General features: G+C 51.1%; 1 protein-coding gene across 2 annotated transcripts; it reads right to left on the reverse strand.

The window, feature by feature from the left end:
- Positions 1-4580: 4580 nt before the first annotated feature.
- On the reverse strand, positions 4581-19259 carry LZTS3 (leucine zipper tumor suppressor family member 3). Of its 2 annotated transcripts, XM_036764721.1 has the most exons (5): positions 19184-19259; positions 11575-11675; positions 8473-8961; positions 7183-8091; positions 4581-6902 (listed from the first exon to the last, which is right to left on the reverse strand). In XM_036764721.1, the coding sequence occupies exons 3-5, from the start codon at positions 8941-8943 to the stop codon at positions 6111-6113; spliced, it is 2172 nt and encodes a 723-aa protein (XP_036620616.1). In that variant the 5' UTR covers positions 8944-8961; positions 11575-11675; positions 19184-19259; the 3' UTR covers positions 4581-6110. The 2 variants fall into 2 exon arrangements, with proteins under 2 accessions (XP_036620616.1, XP_036620617.1); XM_036764722.1 differs by lacking the exon at positions 19184-19259 and having other exon boundaries at positions 11575-11871.
- Between the last annotated feature and the right edge of the window lie 999 nt (positions 19260-20258).

Genomic DNA, 20258 nt, shown 5'->3' on the forward strand with positions numbered 1-20258 from the left:
AAATGTCTTTTGCTTTGAAATAGTGTGCTTTGGGACTGTTCAGTTAAAACATTGGTAAACTGATGATGAGTTACGTTTCTGAGTAGATATTGGTCCACAAAGCCTGCCTTGAACTTGGGCTACAATTTTTTTTGGGGGAGGGAGCATCCTGTGACTGGATCTGGGCTACAGATCATTCATTATTCCTTTCTTCTATCTTTAATCTCTCCTTTAATCTCTTCTGTTTTCTTCTTACCCTTTCATGGTGAGAAGGTTAGTAGGGGAAGCAACCACTTGCAAAAATCCAGACATTTCATATCCTAAAAAAGTCTTCATCAGCTCCTGCCATGCCTTCAAGCTATCATCCTATATCTCTTCTCTCTTTCCCTGCTGAAGTGTACCAGCTGCCTCTTCAATCCCTTGTAGTCTGGCTTCTGATCTGATCACTGGATTGATACTCCTCCATTAAAAATCACCAACATGATCTCCTAACTGCTAAATCAGGTGGTATTGTCTCAATCCTCTTTCTCCTTGACTTTTCCAAAGATTTTAACACTATTGAACATCCTCCTTAGAGCTCTCCCATGCCTTGGCTTCTATGTCACTAGTATTCCTCACTACTGTTACTCCCTACTTCCTAAAAATATAGGTGTCTTCCAAAGTCCTTTCCTGGGTCCTTTTCTCCTTATACTCTTTCCTTCGATGATCTCATCTACACCCTTGAGTTCAATTATTATCTGGCATCATAGGATTTATAGCTGAAAGGGACCTTAGATCATCTACTTTAGCTTCCTCATTTTATAGAGGTGGTACAGGGCAGCTAAATGGATAGTGGATAGAGTGCTGGGCCTGGAGTTAGAAAGACTCATCGTCCTGAGTTCAAATCTGACCCTAGACACTCACTAGCTGTGTGACTCTGGGCAAGTCCCTTAACCCTGTTTGCCTCAGTTCTTCATCTGTAAAAATGAGCTGGAGAAGGAAATGGCAAACCACTCTAGTATCTTTGCCAAGAAAACCCCAAATGGGGTCATGGAGAGTCTGAAACAACTTGAACAACAACAATAACAGGTAGTAGAGTACTGGGGCTGTAGTCAGGAAGATCTGAGTTCAGATGTGACCCCAAACCCTTGATGAGTCACTAAAAAAAAAACAAAACTCTGTCTGCCTCAGTTTCCCCATCTGTAAAATGGAGCCAATTAAAGCACCAACCTCAAAGGGTTGTTGTGAGGATCAAATAAGGTTATATTTGTCAAACTTGTTTCATTAATGCTTGTTTCCTTCTCCTTTGCTTTATAGTTGAAGAAACTGAGGCCCAAAGGTGATTAAAATTAAAATAACCATATCTTCACATACACACTCAAACCTTTCCTGGGTTCTAGCTTTCCTATTTTTGTTGCTAGTGACAGAAAAATTTTAATACCAAAGGCTACTTGCTACTCTCTTAATCATCCTGGTAAGGTCAGAATTTCAGTACTGTTTTTACAGTAGTACTCTTAAGCTATTAGGTTGAGCTGAACCACACTCTTAAGTCCTCCCACCCAGAGATTTACCTTGTAAAGGAACCTAGCTTAAGCTGGATCTCAGCTTCTAATGTCCTTGACCCCTTCCATTAGGACTCATAGAATGAAGGGTAAAACAGCCAGAATGAAGTGATTTTCCTTGCCTGAATTGCCAAGGGTCCCTGGAGTCTCATGACCAGAGCTTGCTATCACATACTACCTCCTTCCCTTCTTTTCCTAAAGGTATAAAAAGCTTTTGCACAGGAGTTGGAGTTGGGAAAACCATTGCATTCTGCATTCATGGGACATCCCCCAGGATGGCAGGTTTGCTACCCTGTTATCTCAGTTCAAGACATTTTATTCCTCAACTCATGGCTTTGATTTATTTCAGGACTTGGCAATAGTATTACCAACCTTGTAGTCACCCAGCCTTGAAAACTTGGTCATTTTTTATTTTTCTCTCTCACCTACCCACGAAGCCCTCCCCTCTCCCCCCAATCATTGCCAGATCCTGTCAATCCCAACTGTGCAATAGCTCTGGAAGTCATCCCCTATTTCTTGCCTAGGTTCAGCCTTCATTGATTCTCACCTGCACTGTTATAATGACCTGCTAATATTGGTCTCACTGCTTGCATTCTTTCCCTTCTATGATCCATTCCTCACATAGCTGCCAAAATAATCTTTCTAATTCACAGAGCTGCCCATGTCACATTAGTGGCTCCCTACTGTCTGCTGAATGAAAAACAAACTCCTGAACCAGGCTTTTCACAGTCTAGTTCAAACCTACCTCTCCAGCCTTGTTTCACATTACCACAACCTTGGTAGTACCAGTGGAAGCAGAGATGATATTTGGGCAGCACACCCATCATATCATACTTTGCCAGAGGTACCATTTGTGGGGCCATGTCAGTCATCCTGATTTATATTTTGCCACTGGATTCAGATGGCTCCAGAGAAGAAAGTGAGGCTGGTGACCTTGCACAGCCCTGCCTCACTTAAATCCAATTCACTTCCAAGTCCTGGCCTCAAGTCATAGCCCTCTTCGAGAATTAAGGGCAAACATTACCAATCCTCCCCAGCCTTCTGCCCTGCCCCACCCCACCCCTTGCTCATTTGGCTAATATCCAAGGTGTTTGCTCAACTCAGAAGTCACATTTTTTCTTTTAGCCTTCACAATCTTCTTCCTTCAAGGCTCCGCTCAGGCGTGAATTCTTCCTTTAATTAACCACCTTCTCTCCTACTTCAAATGTCCATTCTTCTTTTTGTCCAATGCTCTTCTCGGACCCAAACATAGCCTACCCTGTACTATATGTATCTCTCTATGTATCTCGTGGGGGGGGGGGGGCGTGTTGCAGGAATACAATTGTTATATTATATTCCTATGTATCTTATCAGGGGTGTTTAGGGGCTAGACTTTTGTTACAAGTATCTCATCAGGGGTATGTTGGAGGAAGGTAATTGTTATATGTATCTCCCTCTGTGTCTTATCAGAGGTATGAAGTAGCAAGCCAGACAATTGTTAAATTTTTAGCTCAGAATTTATACCTCTGAAATCAGAAATCATTACAAAATCAGGGCTTATTTTGTTATCTTGATTTAAGAAAGTGATAATGATGGAGATTAAACTTAAAAGTATATAGTGCATGGGGGGGTGGGCGGGGCTCTTGTTAAAAATTTACCAGCACTCCTTACTTATACCTCTTTACAGACTGTCTGAAAACTCTTTGAAGACAGCTTCCTTTTCTTTTTAATAACTAGCACAGTGAAGTACTTAATATTTGAATTTGAAAATGACTATAATGCAGAATGTTCAATCAGTGCCAAAGAGAGGTCCCAGCAAAGGCCTATGGGAACTTTGAAAAGGGAAATATCACTTTCACTGAAGGGCAGGGTGGTTTCATGGAGTGGACACAATATAGGGGACAGGGAGTTCATTCCAGGTATGGGAGGTGGTAGAGAGGTGTGTTTCTGTGTGTGTTTGTATATGTGTTAAAACCAAAGAGCTAGAAATGGCATGATGGGAACAGGAGAGGGAGAACAGTCCAATTGGCTAGAACATCGACTAACTCTGTAGTATGAAGCAAAGAGTAAAAAGAACCACAATATTGAGGCCATCTGATGGCCTTGAATGCCAGGGTCAGGAGTGTATAATTGATTCAATAGGCAATGGGAAGCCTGGAGATTTTTGAGGTGTCAGATCATCATTAACGCTGCATTAGAAAGACTGTACCACCAGCACTTGGGGGTGAAGCGGGTTCTAGTGGACCCAGGGCTTGTAGGAGTAAGCCTGAGAAGCATCACAAAATCCAGGCTTTTACTTTAGGTAGTGTACTTTGAGTATCCTTCTAGAAGAAAAAAAGAGAGGAATTCTCACTTCCTCTTCTCAGAAAAGAAAAATTCCATCTCCCTTTGATGGAGAAAGTAGAGCCTGAAGTCCAAGAACTAATGTCAGGACTGTTTTTCTGCATATGAAGGTCAGAGAGCAATTAACCCTCCACCCCAAGTTCACCACCCTCCCCCTCCCCCCAGAAGAGATATCTGCTCTTTCTACTCTATTTTACAGATAAGGGAATTGAATTAACTCCCAAAGTCTTAGAGGGATGGCAGAGCTGGAACTGGAGACTGCTCAGGGCTGCCACAACAGGAAGATGGAACAGAGGATAGGTTGGTTTAAGTATTTGATTCCAATTAAAGACGAAGATCTATGTAGAAGCCTGAGCCCAGTGTTGCCTGCTGGGACCTTCCACCAACACCCATGTTGTACTGAACTACTGCCTCCAAATTAAATGGAGCTCCGTCAGATCAAGGCTGGGCCTCCATCCTTGCTCCATCCTTCAGAGCAGCACTCAGCAATTGTTTCATCCAGGAAGGGGCTTCAGCTGGGTCTGGATGGGTGGGGCCCAAGGATACTAACAAAGAAAATCTGACACAATCCTTTGAGTTGGCCAGGGGTAGGGAACCTGCAGCCACATGTGGCCTCAGGGCTGCAGACTGCCAACATAGTAGGGCCAGCTGACTCCTGGATTTTGAACCTCATTTGCCCACCCTCTTAACGATCCAGCATGCCACCAATAAAGACAGAGACCAAGGAAGTCCCCTTTAGAGGGGTTGGCCTTTCTCTTTTTTATTTCTTTGCGAAAACTCCAAAAGTCCTGCACAGTTGGATAAACAGATAGACAAGGGTTGTATTCTTTTAAGACCCACTTTCTCTCAAAGGCTGAGAGTGCTCCTACTCTTACAGGCTTTGCAGCCTACCTCTGTCCCTCACCCCAGGGCTTCACTTTCCCAGCCCACCCCCAGTCTGTTCCTTGGCTTTTTCCCCAGGGGGCTGGCCTGTCCATCTGTACCCTTGAGGGTCAGTCTGGCCATCATGCTCTTGGGGTGTCTCAGGGGTCTAAAGAATTTGAAGTTTGGTTGTTCAAGAACAGTCCAAGTTGGCTGGGGGCAGTCAGGGCTTGGAGTTGTGGGGGCCCATTGATTTGGGGGGGTGGGGTCGGGAGGGCACAAGATTTACCAGCTCCCCCCAGGTCAGCTTGGGGATGGGGGGAGATGACGATGCTGAACCTCCCTGTTATTGCTGGTGAATCCCAAGAAGGCCCCCACCTCTAGCCCCATCACAGGAAGGCCTGGTGTCATTTCCCTAAAATAACCCAAACCCTAAAGGTGTGTATGCTTCAGAAATGCTTCAGAGATGCGTCAGAGATCAAGCTTCTTGCCCCAAGGATGGGGGTAGGGAGGTGGTTAGGCTGGGGGCAGTGTTCAGCCTTGGGGGTTAGGGAGGGGAGGAGGGACAGATACTGGGGCAGGAACTGAGTGACTGAGATTGGGGAGGGGGTGGAAATAGGTATTGAGATGGCAGGACCCAGACAAACTGATAGACACTCAACTCCCATCTCCATCCACACAGGAACTCCTAGGCTTTCAGCAGCCAACCCTGCATCCTGCACCTCATCTACAACCCAACCCCGCAACTGTCCTAGAGAACAAAGTGCTGGAGGGGTCCTTACCTCTACCGAAGGGTGTGTGTGGGGAGGGCCCTAGGGTCTTTGGTCATGCCGAGCAGATACCCCCAATTAGAAAGTGCATGGAGGAGATGGGGTCTGGGGACTCGGCAAGGGCTGGGACAGGGAGATGCAGGGGAGACACTGGTCCAGAACTTTTGCTGAAAATGTGCTTTGGGATCATTGGTGGTCAGGGACAGCCCCCAGCTTGTCCAAGTCCCACTCCACCAGCTACCTACTTAAGTTTCTATGTGCCTCTACCCCCACCCCACCAGGGATCCTGAGGAGACTAGCCAGTGCCTTCCTCCTCCTCCTCTTCCAGGCAGGAGCCTGGGATTGGAAGCCTAGAGTGCGGGAATGGAAAAATCTTGGGGCTGACACAGTGTGGGCGTGGGTGGATAGGGGTATGGTCACCGGAGCTTCGTGAACCTCTTTGGTCTGGGGACTCTGGGGAAGGGGTGTGAAAGCAGGGGTTCCCCAGGGGCTGGGGCTATGGACCTAGATTCAGGACCAAAGGCCACCATAGGTCATTGGGGGAGGGGCCTTGGTCATCTTGTCCAAACTAGAAAAAAAAAAAAAAAGGAGAGTGAGTTCAGTGCCCACGGACCTGTCCTTCGGGGACCGGCTGGGATCAGATTTCAGTGGACTCGATGCGTTCCAGGCGGGACGGGGTCCAGGCCTTCTTCTCTTCCCCTGAGCCGCCGTGCGCCGCGGGCACGGGTCCGGGCAGGGGCATGGGTGCCGGCAAGGAGGCGCCCGTGGCCCCCAGCTCTCCGAGGCGCCGGGCCAGCTCCTGGTTGCGCTGGTACATCTCCACGTAGTTGAGCTGCAGCTGCTTCTGGTACTCGATGACCTTCTCCTTCTCCTCCAGCCACACGCGCCGCTCCTCCGCGAAGCCCGCGCCCTGCCGCTCCCGGGCGCGCCGCTCAGCAGCCAGCTCCGCCTGCAGCCGGCCCACCTCCCGCCGCAGGGCCCGGGCTCCAGCCGTGTCCGCTGGGTCGCCCTCCCCGTCCTGAGGGGGCCCCGAGGACGAGGAGGAAGATGAGGATGCCGCCGCCTGTCTGCGCATCTTGGCCTCATCGCTTTCGCAGAGCTCGGCGGGCTCCCCGGAGGCGGCGGCGGCTGTCCCGTCGGCTGCCGCAGCCTCCCCTGCCCGAGGCTCGCCGGGGCCCAAGCGGTCCCGCAAGCGCAGCCCCGGGCCCAGCTCCGTGTCGCCCTGGAGCTGCAGCTCCAGGCTGGGCTGCTTGACGCCCAGCGAGTCCCGCAGGGTCAGCAGCTGCTCCTCCTTCTGGCGCAAGGAGGCCCGGCCCTCCCGCAGCTGCGAGCGCAGCCCCACGATCTCGCTCAGCTTCTGGCTCACGTCCGCCTGGGACTCCTTCAGCTGCTGTTTTAGGAGCGAGATCTCCCCTGCTTTCTGGCACACCTGGGGGCGAATGAGGTGACTCCTACATCATGCCCAGCACAGACCCCCACGTCTGCCAGCGCCCAGCAGCACCCCTACGCGATCCCCAGCCTCCAAACTCAGTCCCAAACCACACCCCCGCGATCCCAAAGGTCCTTCTGCCTCTCTGGCCCCCTCTAGTGAGAAGATCGGGCTGTGGTGGTGCTAGTGCTGGAAGAGCCACCTGCCAGGCTTGTGGGTTTTGTTTGGTTTTTTTATCTGCAAGCCTAGTTTACCCCTGAACCCCACGCAGCTCCCTCACCTCCCACTTGGTTTCCTCCATACGGGGCAGGAAGTCAGCCTGCTCCTTTTGACAGGCAGCCACCTTTTCCTGGAGTTCATCTCGCTGCCTAGCGAGCCTGGCTGCGTCTTCCTGAAGCTGCTTCTTGTCCTGCTGGAGTCGAAGCACCTGCATTTGCAGGCCCTGCTGGGCACGCTGGGCACGGCGGGTCACCTGCTGCAGCTTCCCGGCACAGTTTTGCCTCAGCTCTTCCATCTCTCGCTCCCACACCTTCTGCCGCTCCTCAAACACCTGGGCAATGGCTGCCTCGCTCTGCTCCAGGCTTCTCCGCAGCCCGGCCACCTCCTGCTCCTTCTCCCACAGGCGCTCCTCCAGCTCCTGGATCACTGCATCCGGTGAAGGGGGAGAGGCCGGGAAAGAGCCCAGGCCCCCACCAACCCCTCCCACGCCACTGGAGCCACTGCCCTCCCCAGACCCCAAGGGGTTCAGCCTACCAAAGGAAGGTGTGCTCTTGCTGGAAGCCCTCCCACTGTCTGAAGAGGAAAGGTCATGATAGCCAGGGCCCCCACTGTTGGGGCCACCCCCGCCCCCATAGCTGGCTGTGCCAATGCGGTTGATGTGACTGGTAGAGGCACTCAGGGGTGCTAGGTGCTGGCTATAGCCCGAGCTGTACGTAGGCAGACTGGTCAGTGAGTTGCGGCCTGAGTCGGAGAGTCCTCCACCCCCACTGCTGCTTCCACCACCCCCACTGTTACTGCCTGCTGGGGTCATAGTCCGTGCCTTGTCCAGCCCACCACCCTTCAGGCCCCCAGGGCCTTTGCGCCCATCTGATGCCCCATTGCTTTGGGGCGGACACAGATTTTGCATGGAATGGAAGTTCTTGGGCACAACTGGCTTGAAGGCTGATGGTCTCACCAGAGGCTCTGTGCACTGCAAGAGGAGACAGAACCTCAGGATGGGGCCTCTACTCCCAGGATTCGTAGGGAGGCAACAATTAGGGCTGAGGGTCTGTTTCACATGCACTAGGGGAGGTAGGGGCCCTTCTGCTCACTGTGTAAGGAGAAGATGGGGGTGGGAACTCAAGACAGTGCACCCTCTGCTGCTCATACACTAAGAAAAACGGACAGGGCTTCAAGCTGGGATCCTGTGCTCCTTGTATGCTAGGGGAGGCAGGTATCCAGGGGGTTGAGCCCTCCACCCACAAGCCTCCCTATCCACAGCCCCTCCAGCTGAGGAATCCCTCCTCTGGTGGGGAGTCAGGGGTAGGGAAAGAGTGGCCTAAAGATGGCACAGGCCATGTGCAGGGCTGACCTGGTCCAGCTTGCCAGAGGTGGGCAGGATCTTCGGTGGGTGGCTGGGCTCCCGGTACTGGGGTGGGGCCTTGTCACTGCTGCTGTTGACCATGTTGCCACAGGCATCTGTCCGATCTCCACTGACACCGCCACTGGCCCCGGCCCGCAGATCCCCATTGAGGTACAGGGAGTTGGCCAGGGCTTTGTCTTCGGAGGGGTATCTGGCTGGGAGGTCCCCACTGCCAGACCCTGGCCCACTGCCCCTTGGCCCAGGGTAGCCCCCTCGGCCACCCCCACCTGAGCTCCCACCTGTCCGCGTGCCCACGCTCTTCATGGCAAATTCTTGGGCATGGGCCACACCACTGCCCACACTGCCCATGGCCACAAGGCGAGGGGCTGCGGGGCGGGGCTCAGGTGGCCGAGGGGCAAAGGCCAGGAGGGGGTCGCGGCCAGGGTCAGCGCACACGGACAGGGTTTCCAGTTTCGCCATGGCTGAGTGAGCGGGGCACTGCAGACAAGGGGGCTGGTCAGCCAGGGGACACTCTTCCCTCTGGTCCCAGCCTCCACAGCCCCAGAATGGTCCTTCACTCATCCATTCATTCAACTAACATCTATTAAATGTCTACTGTATGTGTAAAAAGCTGCAAAGCAGAGGATAGCCAGCTGGCCAGGAAGACCTGAGTTCAAGTCCTTTTTTTGTCAAATATCAGCTGTGAGACCCTAAGCAAATCTCTTAATCTCTCCAGGCTTTGGGCAACTCTCTAAAACAGAAGAAGGCATCACTCTATATTAGTAAAGGGAATTTCCTCTTCCAGACATTCCTTATACCAGGGGCGGGAAATCTGAGGCTTCAAGGCCACATGTGGCCTTCTAGGTCCTCAAGTGCAGCCCTTTGACTGACTCCAAACTTCACAGAACAAATCCCCTTCATAAAAGGATATGTTCTGTAGAACTTGGACTCAGTTAAAAGGCCAAAGTCTCTGTGTGTGGAGAGCCTACTGCTGGTTATGGTAGGGGACAAAAATTTAGATGAGACGTAGTCCTTGCCCTCAGAGAGCTTATGGTCTAGCAGGGAATAAGAGAACTCCATAGATGACTCTAACACAATTATCATGTACCACGAAAAGGATGGCTTTTGTGAATGAGAGGCAAACTGGATTTCAGGGCAGATTATCCTCATTTCTGGACAATGGGCAAACTTGAATTGTCCACTGTAGTACCGTGGAAGAAATGCAGCTTACACAGTTAGAGTCAGAAGCCCGGGGATTGAATGACAGTTCTTCTTGCTACCTGTGTGACTTTGAGTCCCTGCTTCTCTGGATCTCAGTTTCCTAACCTGCAAAATGACTAGGGTCCTTCCAGCTCCAAAGCCAAAAATCCTAGGTGCTCTTAGAATTGTAGGCATCTACTGCCCCTTGTTGGCAAAGCAGGGCAGTTGACTCTGGTAACCAAGAAGCTGGTGATACTAGAACAGGGGTATCCTGGTAGCCAAACTTAAATTAGCCAGGGGCCCTGGGCTTCAAAGTGGGCACCAGGAGAGTGACAGCTGGAGGGAGGGAGTAAGAATCAAGAGGGCAAGCTAGGCCTGGGCCTCTTGAGCTACATAAGAAATTAGGAGGCTCATGTCCTACCCAGGTGTCCTGGAAAAAAAGTACAGGACCGGGTTCTGACACCTGGTGCAAATCATTTCATCTCCGAGCCTCAGTTTCCTCATCTGTAAAACAGGAATAACATGCCACCTCCTTAAAAAGACTGCTATGGCTTTTGTAAACTTTCAGGTGCAAAAGAAATGAGGGCAGCAATTTTTATTTTTTTTCTACATACCTCTAATTTCCTGTAATCCTATTCTGGAGTTTTCTGTGTGACCTCTTTCCCTTGTGAATAAACTCTGAAATCCAGCCTCATTCTTGTGGTCTGGAGTGTGTGGAGATGGGGGAAGGGCAGAGCAGAAAGGAAGGAGGAGGAAATGGCAGCATTGGGGTCCAGGGACAGTGGCAGGCAGAGCCAAAGAAGGGAGGTCATCACAGAGGGGGTATGACAGGCCTCTGGATCCAGGGAGATAGGTCTTAGGAGGCCAGGGGAGTGAGGATTTGAGCTAGGTCTTGGAAATTAGGCCAGAATAGAACTAGGAAAAGAGAAGGGCTGAGGTAGTAGTTAAACAATCCTCAGCACCAGTCTGGAAGTGGAGTTGATGTCCCAGAGGTTAAAGACAGGTTCTTGTGCAGCAATAATAACTCTATGGTGTAGCATTTTTCCCCTAAAGAACTTTCCTCCCAACAATCTTGTGAGACAGGTACTATAAGTTTTATCATCTCCATTCTACAGATGAGGAAACCGAGACTCAGAGAGATTATGTGGTTTGTCCATGGTCACACAGCTTATGTAGCAGAGCCAGAGTTCAAATATAAGTCTTGCAGCTCCAAGTTCAATACTCTGTATCATAACGTAGCATACGCATCCCAGGGATCCACCCCCACAAAAAAAAAAAAAGATTGGGAGGGCCCAAAGAGGAAGGCCCTAGTTATTTATTTATATTTATTTATTAGGGGTGAGGGGACAACAGGGAAGGCTTCCTGAGGAGAGGGCTTAAGCAGGAGAGGGTAGAAAGTGGTCCAGTTGAGCTGGACCATAGGGAAGATGTGGGGTGGCTGAGGAAGGACGGAATGGGGTTACGCATCAGGGGAGGAAAGAGGACAGAAATATAGCTTGGTAGCAGGTGGTGGAAGGCTTTGAAGACCAGGCAGAGAAGTCTTAACTTTCCTCAGTAGACCACTGAAAATTTTTACCGATTTGTGCCTAATTTCAACACTTCGAGAACCTGGGAGATGATCTATATGTGGGCAACACATGGTAGCAACTTCTCTATGCCTTCCTTGGTCTTGCTGGGCTGTTGAGCCAGCGAGATGATGAGCTAGCCAAATTTAGCTAGGCTCGTCTTGGCTAACAGACATACCGTCTCTCTTGGGGCCCTTCCTTAAAAAACTTCCCAGGTTGGTAGGGTCTGTTGGGTTTGTGTCCCAAAGAGACAACATGTCATAGTGAAATCAATTAAAGGCCTGGGTTTGAATCCTACCTCCGACACTTACTAGCTGCATGACCCTGGGTAAATTGTTGAACCTACCTAGAGTGTGGTTTTTTTCATCTGGGGTTGATGGCCTCTCGGGTCTCCTCCAGTTCTCATTCTATGACTCCATAATTCCTCAACGATATGACCTTGAGAACCTTGGGGAGGCAGCAGGATACAATAGAAAGGGAGCTGGATTTAGATACTGGACTTGGAAGAGGCCAAAGTGCAGTGTGGGTAGTGACGGGGCCCACGGGGGAAGCAGAAGTGGAGGGCCATGAGACATTGGGGGAGTGGAGGGGACAGGATGTGGTAACTGACTGGACAGTCGAGTGTCGGGAAGGGGAAAGTCAAAGGCAGCCCCCAGAGTGTGAACAAGAGAAGCTGGTGAGAAGCAGTGCCTGGACGTCTCTTCTTCTTCATCTTTAAGTCCTGCCTTCTGCCAAAAGCCCTTCCCGATCCTCCCTAATGCTTCCCTCTGGATCACCTACAATTTCTCTTGTATACAGAATATATTTGCTTATAGTTGTTTGCATGTTCTCTCTCCATTAGAATGTGAGCTCCTTGAAACCTTTTCAAGGCTCCTAATAAATACTTGACTGACAGAATAAAGTCAGGAGACAAGAGGGAGGTGGATGAGACTAAGAGGTCAGGGTCAGAGGCAGAATAACAGTAACACATTTATACAGGGCTGTGGAGTTTAAAGACTGCTTTCCTCACAACCACCCCATGAGAGCAAGCCTTGGTATTACCGTTTCACAGATGAGGAAACTAAGGCTCAAAAAACCAATCAATTCGATTACCCAGGGTCTTACAGCTGGAAAAGTGCTGGAGCTCAAACATGAACTCATGTTTCCCTTGGCTACAAGTCCAGTACTCTTTCAAGCCTCAATGGCAAGCATCTGTGTAGAGGTGGCAATTAAAGACATAAGAGCAAAATGAACTTGCCAAAGGAGAGTGGAGAGAGAAAAGATGGCCAAGTCCCAGCCCCTGGGCTCCCAGTGACCCCACCTGGGGATGTCTAGGCTTGGAGAGGGCCTCTCATTGATTCTGGGGAAACTCTGCTTACACTTGTCCCTTCCTCCCCCTCTGGTCTCAGCCACTGGGCCTAGAGATGAGGGGCTCTAACAACCTTGACCTTGAAGAAGTCTTTTCCCAGACTCTGAACTGTAGTCTTTCCCTTTGTAAAAAGAGGAGATTGAACTTGGATCTCTAAGCTCTAACAGTCAGTAAAACTTATGCCTGGCCCCCGGCATCACTCCATCTCAGACTCCTGCTTCCTCCTCCCTTTTTTGTAGCAAAGACGGAGTGGGGGGTGGGGAGGCCATGCTGAGTTGGGGATTCTAACATTCCCACTCCTTAGCCTGACACAAAAGGTTCATCAGCCAGTACTAACATTGACCTGGAAGGGTGAGGAGGAGGGGGGTAGGGAAGAAGGGGAAAAGATATTCTTAAACTGCCTCCATTTATCATTAACCTCACCACCTGCCCCAGATCCCCCTCCCAACCCCTACACTGGAATGCGGAAATGGGGGAGGGGCGTGTGTTTGTGCCCTCACTCCTGGGCACCTTTACAGGTGTGTGCGTGTATCTAGGAAGGGGGGAAAGCAGACACAAGGGAGGAACAACTGAAGGCTTAGGCTTTCATTATACTGTCCCCCCCCCACCAGCAATTAAATCTGGGAGGTGCTAGAAAGACACCCAAATATCCCAACCCACAGGGACCTAATCCTATTAGCCAGGAGCCCCCTGGCCTGAGGGTGACTCACCCAGAGGGCTTGGAGGTGGTGGTATTGCCATTCTCAGCTTGCTGGGTCCCTTGCCCCACCCCTCAAGCTCCTACCTCCCACTGACAAAAGGAGGGGCCTGGCCTTTAACCCTGTCCCTGCTGAAGCCCTACCAGAGGCCTGTGAATGGCTGGGGGGAAGGGGACGGGTCAGATGGGAAGAAGGGGACCATAGTACAGACAGAGAAAGGTGCTGGGGTGGGAGCAAAGTAGGAGGACTTCCTGAAGCTTAGGAAGCAAAGGAGGGGTTTCAGGGGTGGGAACAGGTAGGTGAGGTGGCCTGAGAAATACATCTGAAACTATACACTTCTAGGTTTGTACCTGGGGCACCACTCCTCCAGAATTCCCTCCAGAATGGGTGTCTGCACAAGGGGTGGGGAGTAAGTATCTCTTAAGGAGCATCATCCACTCTGATCATTACCAGGGGACTGTGTCCCCAGAGAGGGAAGCAGCCAGCCCAGCCCTGCTGGAAGGCAGGCAATGCTCCAGGGCACAAATGTTCCAGAAGGGAAAGTATGAGACCTTTACACATTGCACCTCCCCCCCACCCCACACACACACAGAGGCAAGCACACGTGAGCTCCCTCAAAGCCTAGCTAGGGAGTCCTCACCTCTTCAAACACCCAGCTGTTTTCTGTAAATACAGACTCCTGGATTGGGTACTACCCCATTGCTGCTTGGCCTTCCTCAACACACTCTATCCAAGACAGGTGTCTCTATGTGTGTGTGGAGGGGGTGGCTCATGTTACTTCTTTTGGGGATTTCCGGGTTGAGCCCTGGTGGGGGGTAGGAATGGACCCTGTCCCTTTGTCCCCAAACAGCTGAGACAGGTGTCTGATTACCCACCCCACCCTACTTCAAATGAACTGAACCAAGTCAAAAGGGCTTATTAGGGAGAGGGATTGGGGCAAGGATTGAGTAATTCCTGGTACACTGGCCCAGGCTTGATTTCCTAGACTTTCCCCTTTGCTGGTTGTAGTACCAGCCTCTGGAACCTCTTCACCCCTTTCTCCTTCCCAATTGTGTTGCAGTTCTATTACAGGGGTAGAAACTACCCGTTAATCCAGGTGGCTAACTTAGTCATGAAGGGTACCAACCTCTTCTCATAGAATCAAGACCAAAAAGACCATCCAGTTCGGGGTTGGGGGGGGGGGGGGTCTTCATTTTTTTTTTTTGGTATCATGGACCTCTTTAGCAGTCTGGTGAAGCCTATGAATATCTTCTGGGAATAACGCTTTTGAATTCATCAACATATATATGATGACAAAGGAAACCAATTAGACTGAAATACAGTTATCAAATTTTTTTTTTAAAAAAACAAGTTCACAGATCCCAGGTTAAGAGCCCCTGATCTAGTCCAACTTTTTCATTTTATAGAGGGAAACTGGGGCCCAGAGAAGAGGAAGGAATTACTCAAGGTCATGCAAATAAGTAGCAAAGCCAGAATTTGAAACCATTTCTTCTGACTTTGAATCCAGGGTTCTATCTGTTCTGCCACTCTTTTTCTTCTCCTTAGTGAATACAAGATGCCATACTGTCCCCTTGGTCACTCAGTCTAAGGCTTGCTCCCTTGGCCGCAGGAAGTTAGACTCATTGAATAATCCTTTCCTTGTGCTGTTGATTTTTTGAACCCACGTGTAGAACTTTGCATTTATCCCTATTACATTTCACCTTCAGTAGAAACAGAAATGTATACACATTAACTATGACTCTAAAAAAAGGGAAAGCCAGACTTGGAAGGGGACATGGAACAAACCCACTTGTTAGTTGTTTGTTTGGCAAGATATGGCATGGTGCAGTTAGCAAGTGGACTTGACTATAGGAAGTTCTGGGTTCAAATCCCACTTGAGTCTATAAATTATAGATGGGCTGTCTGTTAATTCATTTAGTTCCATCTCAGAACCACTTGCTGGGGGAGGGAGTTGTTCAACTTTGTCAATGTTTATCATGTTCAAAATGATCATCTTCTAAAATGTCACCTTATTAGGTTCTGCTCATCATTCTGACCTGCTGAGATCTTTTTGGATCCGGACTATGTTGTCTAACAAGTTACCTACCGCTCCCAGCTTTGTGGCATCTAAAAATCTGATAGGTATGCCAACTATGTTTTTGCCATCCAAATAACTGATAAAAATGTTACAGATCTCTGGGGCCTCCACCGGTGCTCTAGTCTGACCACAATCCCTAGCCTCGCCCTACTTCCAAGGCCAGTAGATTGCTAAAGGTCTCAATGCTCTCCATTTTCTTCTTTCCCTACCCTCTACTGACAGCCTATGTCAGATAAAATCAGGGGATTGGGTTATATTATTTCTAAGGTCCTCTCCAGGATTTCTAAAATCTTGTGATCATATTAGGTTCAAGTGACAGCCCTGGCCACAGTACTGGGACGAGGGGCTAGAGGCTGCAAAATCCAGAGGATGCCATTGCCCTTCAGGCCCCTCTTTCTGGCTTCACTCATGAGACTAGTTTTCAGCTTATGGTCAACCCTGACTCCCAGATTCATTTCTGCCATGTTCCAGATTTGTGCCTTTTCCATTTCCATTCCCCACCTCCAGGCTTCTTACTCCTCACACTCATCCCCAACCAATCTAGCACACAGTGAGATTTATCTTCCTCATGCACAAAGCTGACCATAACACTCCCCAGCACACAAATCTTCAGTGGCTCCCTATTTGCCCAGGAGAGAAATTCCATAGTCCTGAGCCTGACATTCAAGACCCTACCTCACATGATCCCTAATTACCTTCCCAGCCTTATCTGGGAGAGGCAGGAGGATGTGATGGAAAGAAGACTGAATGTGAGTTTGGACCTGGTTCTACTACTTTCTACTTAGATGACCAAGTCATTTCCCACCTCGAGGCAGGAGTCTCTTCATTTGTTTAAAAAGAAAGAGGAAATTGGGGCAAATGCTTTCTAAGGTCTCTTCCCCAGGCTAAATCCTATGATCTTAGAGCTTCACATAGCTCTGGGCATGTCTTCTGTTTCCATTGGGACAGACTCTCTGTCCTCCAAATATGCCAGGATAATGCCAGTGCTGAGGGTGGGAGTCAGGCTTCTATCATATGTGCATTCACTTCTCTTTCTCCTCCCCCAGCACATAGCAGGCATTAGTAAACACTTATGGTCAGCTCAAGCCCTACCTTGAAGCTTTCCCTAACTATATCTTTAGGACATCAGCATTAGGAGAGAATTTAGCAATCACCTTTTACAGATGAAGAAACTGAGGTGTGGAGCCCCAAAGGCCTCCTGACTACCAGCCCAGCACCACCTTCGTTACCCCCCCCACCCCACCCCCGGCCACTGTCTATCTCACCCACTTCTGAACTCTTGCATCCCTGAATTATGTTGGCACACCGCAGCTCATGGAGCATCTTGTTCTCAGTCTCACGGAAGAGAGTTTGAGCCTTCTCTCCAGACTTGGTGAGCTTCCTGAGTAGTATGGCCTAAGCTTGCCCCTTCTCAGTCCAATTCTTCAGTTCAATCCAAACATTTATCAAGCTCTTGAACTGTGTTAGTCACTGAGGATGTAAAGACAGAAAGAAAAAAGAGCCTTCCCCCTACCCCCTGGGGCTCAAGAGGGGGCTAGGCGCCCAGTGGAACTCTTGAGGCAGCTGGGGGATCTGGTGAACAGAGCCAAATTCAGGAGTCTGAGTTCAAGCATTCACTAATTGTGTGACCCTTTGAAAGTCACTTAATCTCTCTTAGCTTCAGTTTCCCTATCTATAAAATGGGAACAATTAGGGCACCTACCTGCCAAGATGAGAATCAAATGGGATACCCTATGTACAGTACTATGCAAACCTTACCGTGCTACGTAAAAGCTAGCTATTATTTCTATTGGGAAGTGGGGTAGGAAGATCCTAAACTGAGACCTTTTTCCCACACACATACTTTCTCTCCTCCCTCCTCCCCACCCTTTCCAGATTCCTTCTGTGTATGGTCTTCCCCCATCAGACTTTAAGCTCCTGGAGGGCAGAGATTGTCTTTCTTTTTCTTATTTGTATCCCCAGGGCTTAGTGCCATGTCCTGGCACACAGTAGGAGCTCAATAAATGCTTGTTGACTATTAACTATTCCTCAGTCTTCAGAAGGTAGATTGCATGATGTCCTGGAGGGCAGCACCCCCACAGTACTACTTGGACCCCAGTAGGGTGAGGAAGAGGTTCAACTATCTGGCAGCCTGGGGAAGCTCTGTCCCTTTTCTGGGCATCAGTTTCCCCATTTTCACAATAACCGGGCCAGTCTGGCTGACCTCCACAGTCATCTGCAGCTTAAAGGGGCCATGTGACTATAACATCTGCTCCCCTCAGATATCATAGATGGCTCCCTTGGGCACTGGGAATGGTGTGTTCATTATCTAGACCACTAGCCCCAGACCTGGTACAGCCAACAGAGTTTAAAGCAAAGAATCCCACCAGCCCACCTTGATTCTCTCTCTCTCACACACACTTCACAGCTGCCTCTCGTGTCATTCAAAAACCTCCAGTAGCTCCCTGCTGTCTACCTTGTGAATTTAAATGCCTGTGTCTAGAGTTCAAGGACCTCCACAATCTGGTCCTCCCCCCCCCCCCAGCCTGTCCAGTCACGTTTGGTACTTTCCCCCATGTTCTCCAGCCAAACTGGCCTCTTCTCTGCCCCCATGATGATCCTCAGTCTCCCTATGACCATTCCCATACATACTCTGTGGCTTTGCTCCCAATTGATCCTCCCTTTCCCCAACCCTCTTGGTGATGATTTTCCATCTCAGACTCCCCCTAACTATACAACCCAGGAGAATTGTTATTCCCCTAGTAGCCAGCAAGGTCCTTGAGGGCCCTTAGCTATCTACACTCTGTATCTCCTCATGGCTTACTACAGGCCTGGGTACACATTCTGCACTTAATAGATGCTTGTTGAATGAATGAACATGGGTAGCAGTAGCTGTTCCACTACCAACTCCCCTCCCCCAATCCTGTGCCCTCCCATCCTGGGTCCCAAAGCTAAAGGCCTGAAGAGGGAAGCCAGGACACAAGTGCTTAAAAGGTGGCCACACTGACCACATGGGTTAGCCTGAGGAGGAGTCAAGGAAAAACAAAAAACAGGTCAAGTAAATCTGGGAAAGCTTCTTGGAGGAGGACCAGTTTTGGAGTCAGATTCTGTGGGAGGGGAGGGGAGTGAGTGGAGGGAAGAAGGGCAAGTAGGGAAAGAAGAGAGCCCAGGTGGATGAAGAGGAAGGGGATGTCCAAGAAATCAGGGGACACTGGCCTTGATCCTTACCTGCGTGGTGGTGGTAGTTGGGACAGGCTGAAAGGGGAGCTCAGGATTTTGTAAAATTTGGCCTAAAGTGCAGTGGTGGGCTAGGACTTCTAAGTCTCCCCCCCCCAACACCTCGCCCCCAAATCTGGCAGCATCTGGCGGGATGCCCAAGGGTTTAAAGGGCACCCTCCCACACACATGACCAGGGAACGGGTGACCCAGGTGTCCGGCTCTATTCCCGGTCTATCTGCCCCCCTAACCCCCGACTGTGGGGCGTCCTCAGCCTGGGGATGAAGAGGACATCTGGAATTAGGGACCCAGGTGTCCAAGGTAGAAAGGGGAAGGGAGGGAGGCGGAGGATCCCGCCTCAGGGGATCCCCCGGCGCCATCCCCGGACACCGTGGGTACCCACGGAGCCCCTGGACCCCCTACCCTAACCTGGGGTGGCAGTGACGTCATCCCGGCCGCGCCCCTCCGCGCGTGACGTCATCGCCTGCCCCACTCCCCACCGAGACCCCGTCCCCATGCCAGGGCACGCGTGGGGGCAGTGCCCCCGCCCCCCGCCCGGAGTGGGCATTACGGCACGGCGGGCCAGAGGGCCGAAGCCGCCCGCGGGCCCCCACCCCCCCACGCCGCGCTCACTCACTGTCTCTGCCCGCGGGGCCGGGGTCTCTGCGCCTCCGCCTCCCGCTGGCGCTGCTGCAGCCGAAGCCCGAGAGCTGGAGGGCGGGCGGGCGGGCGCTGGGCGCGGGGAGCGGCCCGCGGGCTCCGGCGCCCCCGCCCCTCCGCTCCCCGCTCGGCTCCGGCTCTGCTCCTGCGGCAAACGCCAGCCCCCCCGAAACCACGCCCCCTCCCGCCCAGGCCACACCCCTCCAGGCTCGCCAATCGCACGGTCAGGGGCGGGGCCAGAACAGACCCCGCCCCCGCTGGGCCCACGTCCTCCCTCCTCTCCACCGAGCTGCAGCTGTCCGTCTGTCCACCTCGCCTCCCAGCTAATCCTCCACACTCCTACCCGACCTAGACCTGGAAGGGTCTCTCAGCCCCCGCCGACTCTTGGGCTTAGCTCCCCTCTTCCCGGCCTCAGTTTCTCCAAATGTCAATTGAAGGGGATGGACTAAATTTCCCTCTGAGGTCCCTTCCCGATTTAAATTATCTGATCCGCCCGGGGCTGAGCTGTCCCTTCTCGGACGAGGTCAGGGCTCCCACAGACACCTTCTCCTGGCCCGAGCCAGAGAGCAATAGAGGCCACCGGGGATCCTCACGAGCAAGGTCTCTTTTCTGCCAGGACCAGAGAAAAAAAAGATCACGGGAGGAACTTTCCAACCGACTCGGGTGACCCACGAGCAGCAGCCGCGAGCAAAGCAGAGTTAGGGGACATCCAAGGTCAGAGGCCAGAGACCCCACTTCTACAGAGTGGACCTGAGGCAATGGCCACCTGCCCCCAAATACTCCTCCATCTGGTCCTGGCCCACAGAAGTCCGGGTCCGAAGGCTGAGAAAGGGGACGTATAGGCCGTATCCTCCCCCACCCCTCCAGACCGGTCTGTCTCCTCCCACATTACTCTAGGGTGCACCCAGCCCAGAACCTCCACTTCAGCTCCCTGCTGAGATTCATGCAGACCCAAGACAGAACAGGGGGTGGGAATCGGGGTGACCACTGGACTCAGTGTGGGGCTGAGACAGATCCAGAAAACATTTCCGAGATTCCTACCAAAGCTGTAC

This window comes from Trichosurus vulpecula, chromosome 6 (genome assembly GCF_011100635.1).
Source record: "Trichosurus vulpecula isolate mTriVul1 chromosome 6, mTriVul1.pri, whole genome shotgun sequence".
NCBI classification, from domain to species: domain Eukaryota; kingdom Metazoa; phylum Chordata; class Mammalia; order Diprotodontia; family Phalangeridae; genus Trichosurus; species Trichosurus vulpecula.

Coding starts and splice junctions, on each gene's coding strand:
- LZTS3 (XM_036764721.1), bottom strand. CDS start 8,943: ATGGCGAAACTGGAAACCCTGTCCGTGTGCGCTGACCCTGGCCGCGAC. Junction 8,092..8,472: donor CCTCTGGCAAGCTGGACCAG/GTCAGCCCTGCA, acceptor CTCCTCTTGCAG/TGCACAGAGCCTCTGGTGAG. Junction 6,903..7,182: donor TGGAGGAAACCAAGTGGGAG/GTGAGGGAGCTG, acceptor ATTCGCCCCCAG/GTGTGCCAGAAAGCAGGGGA.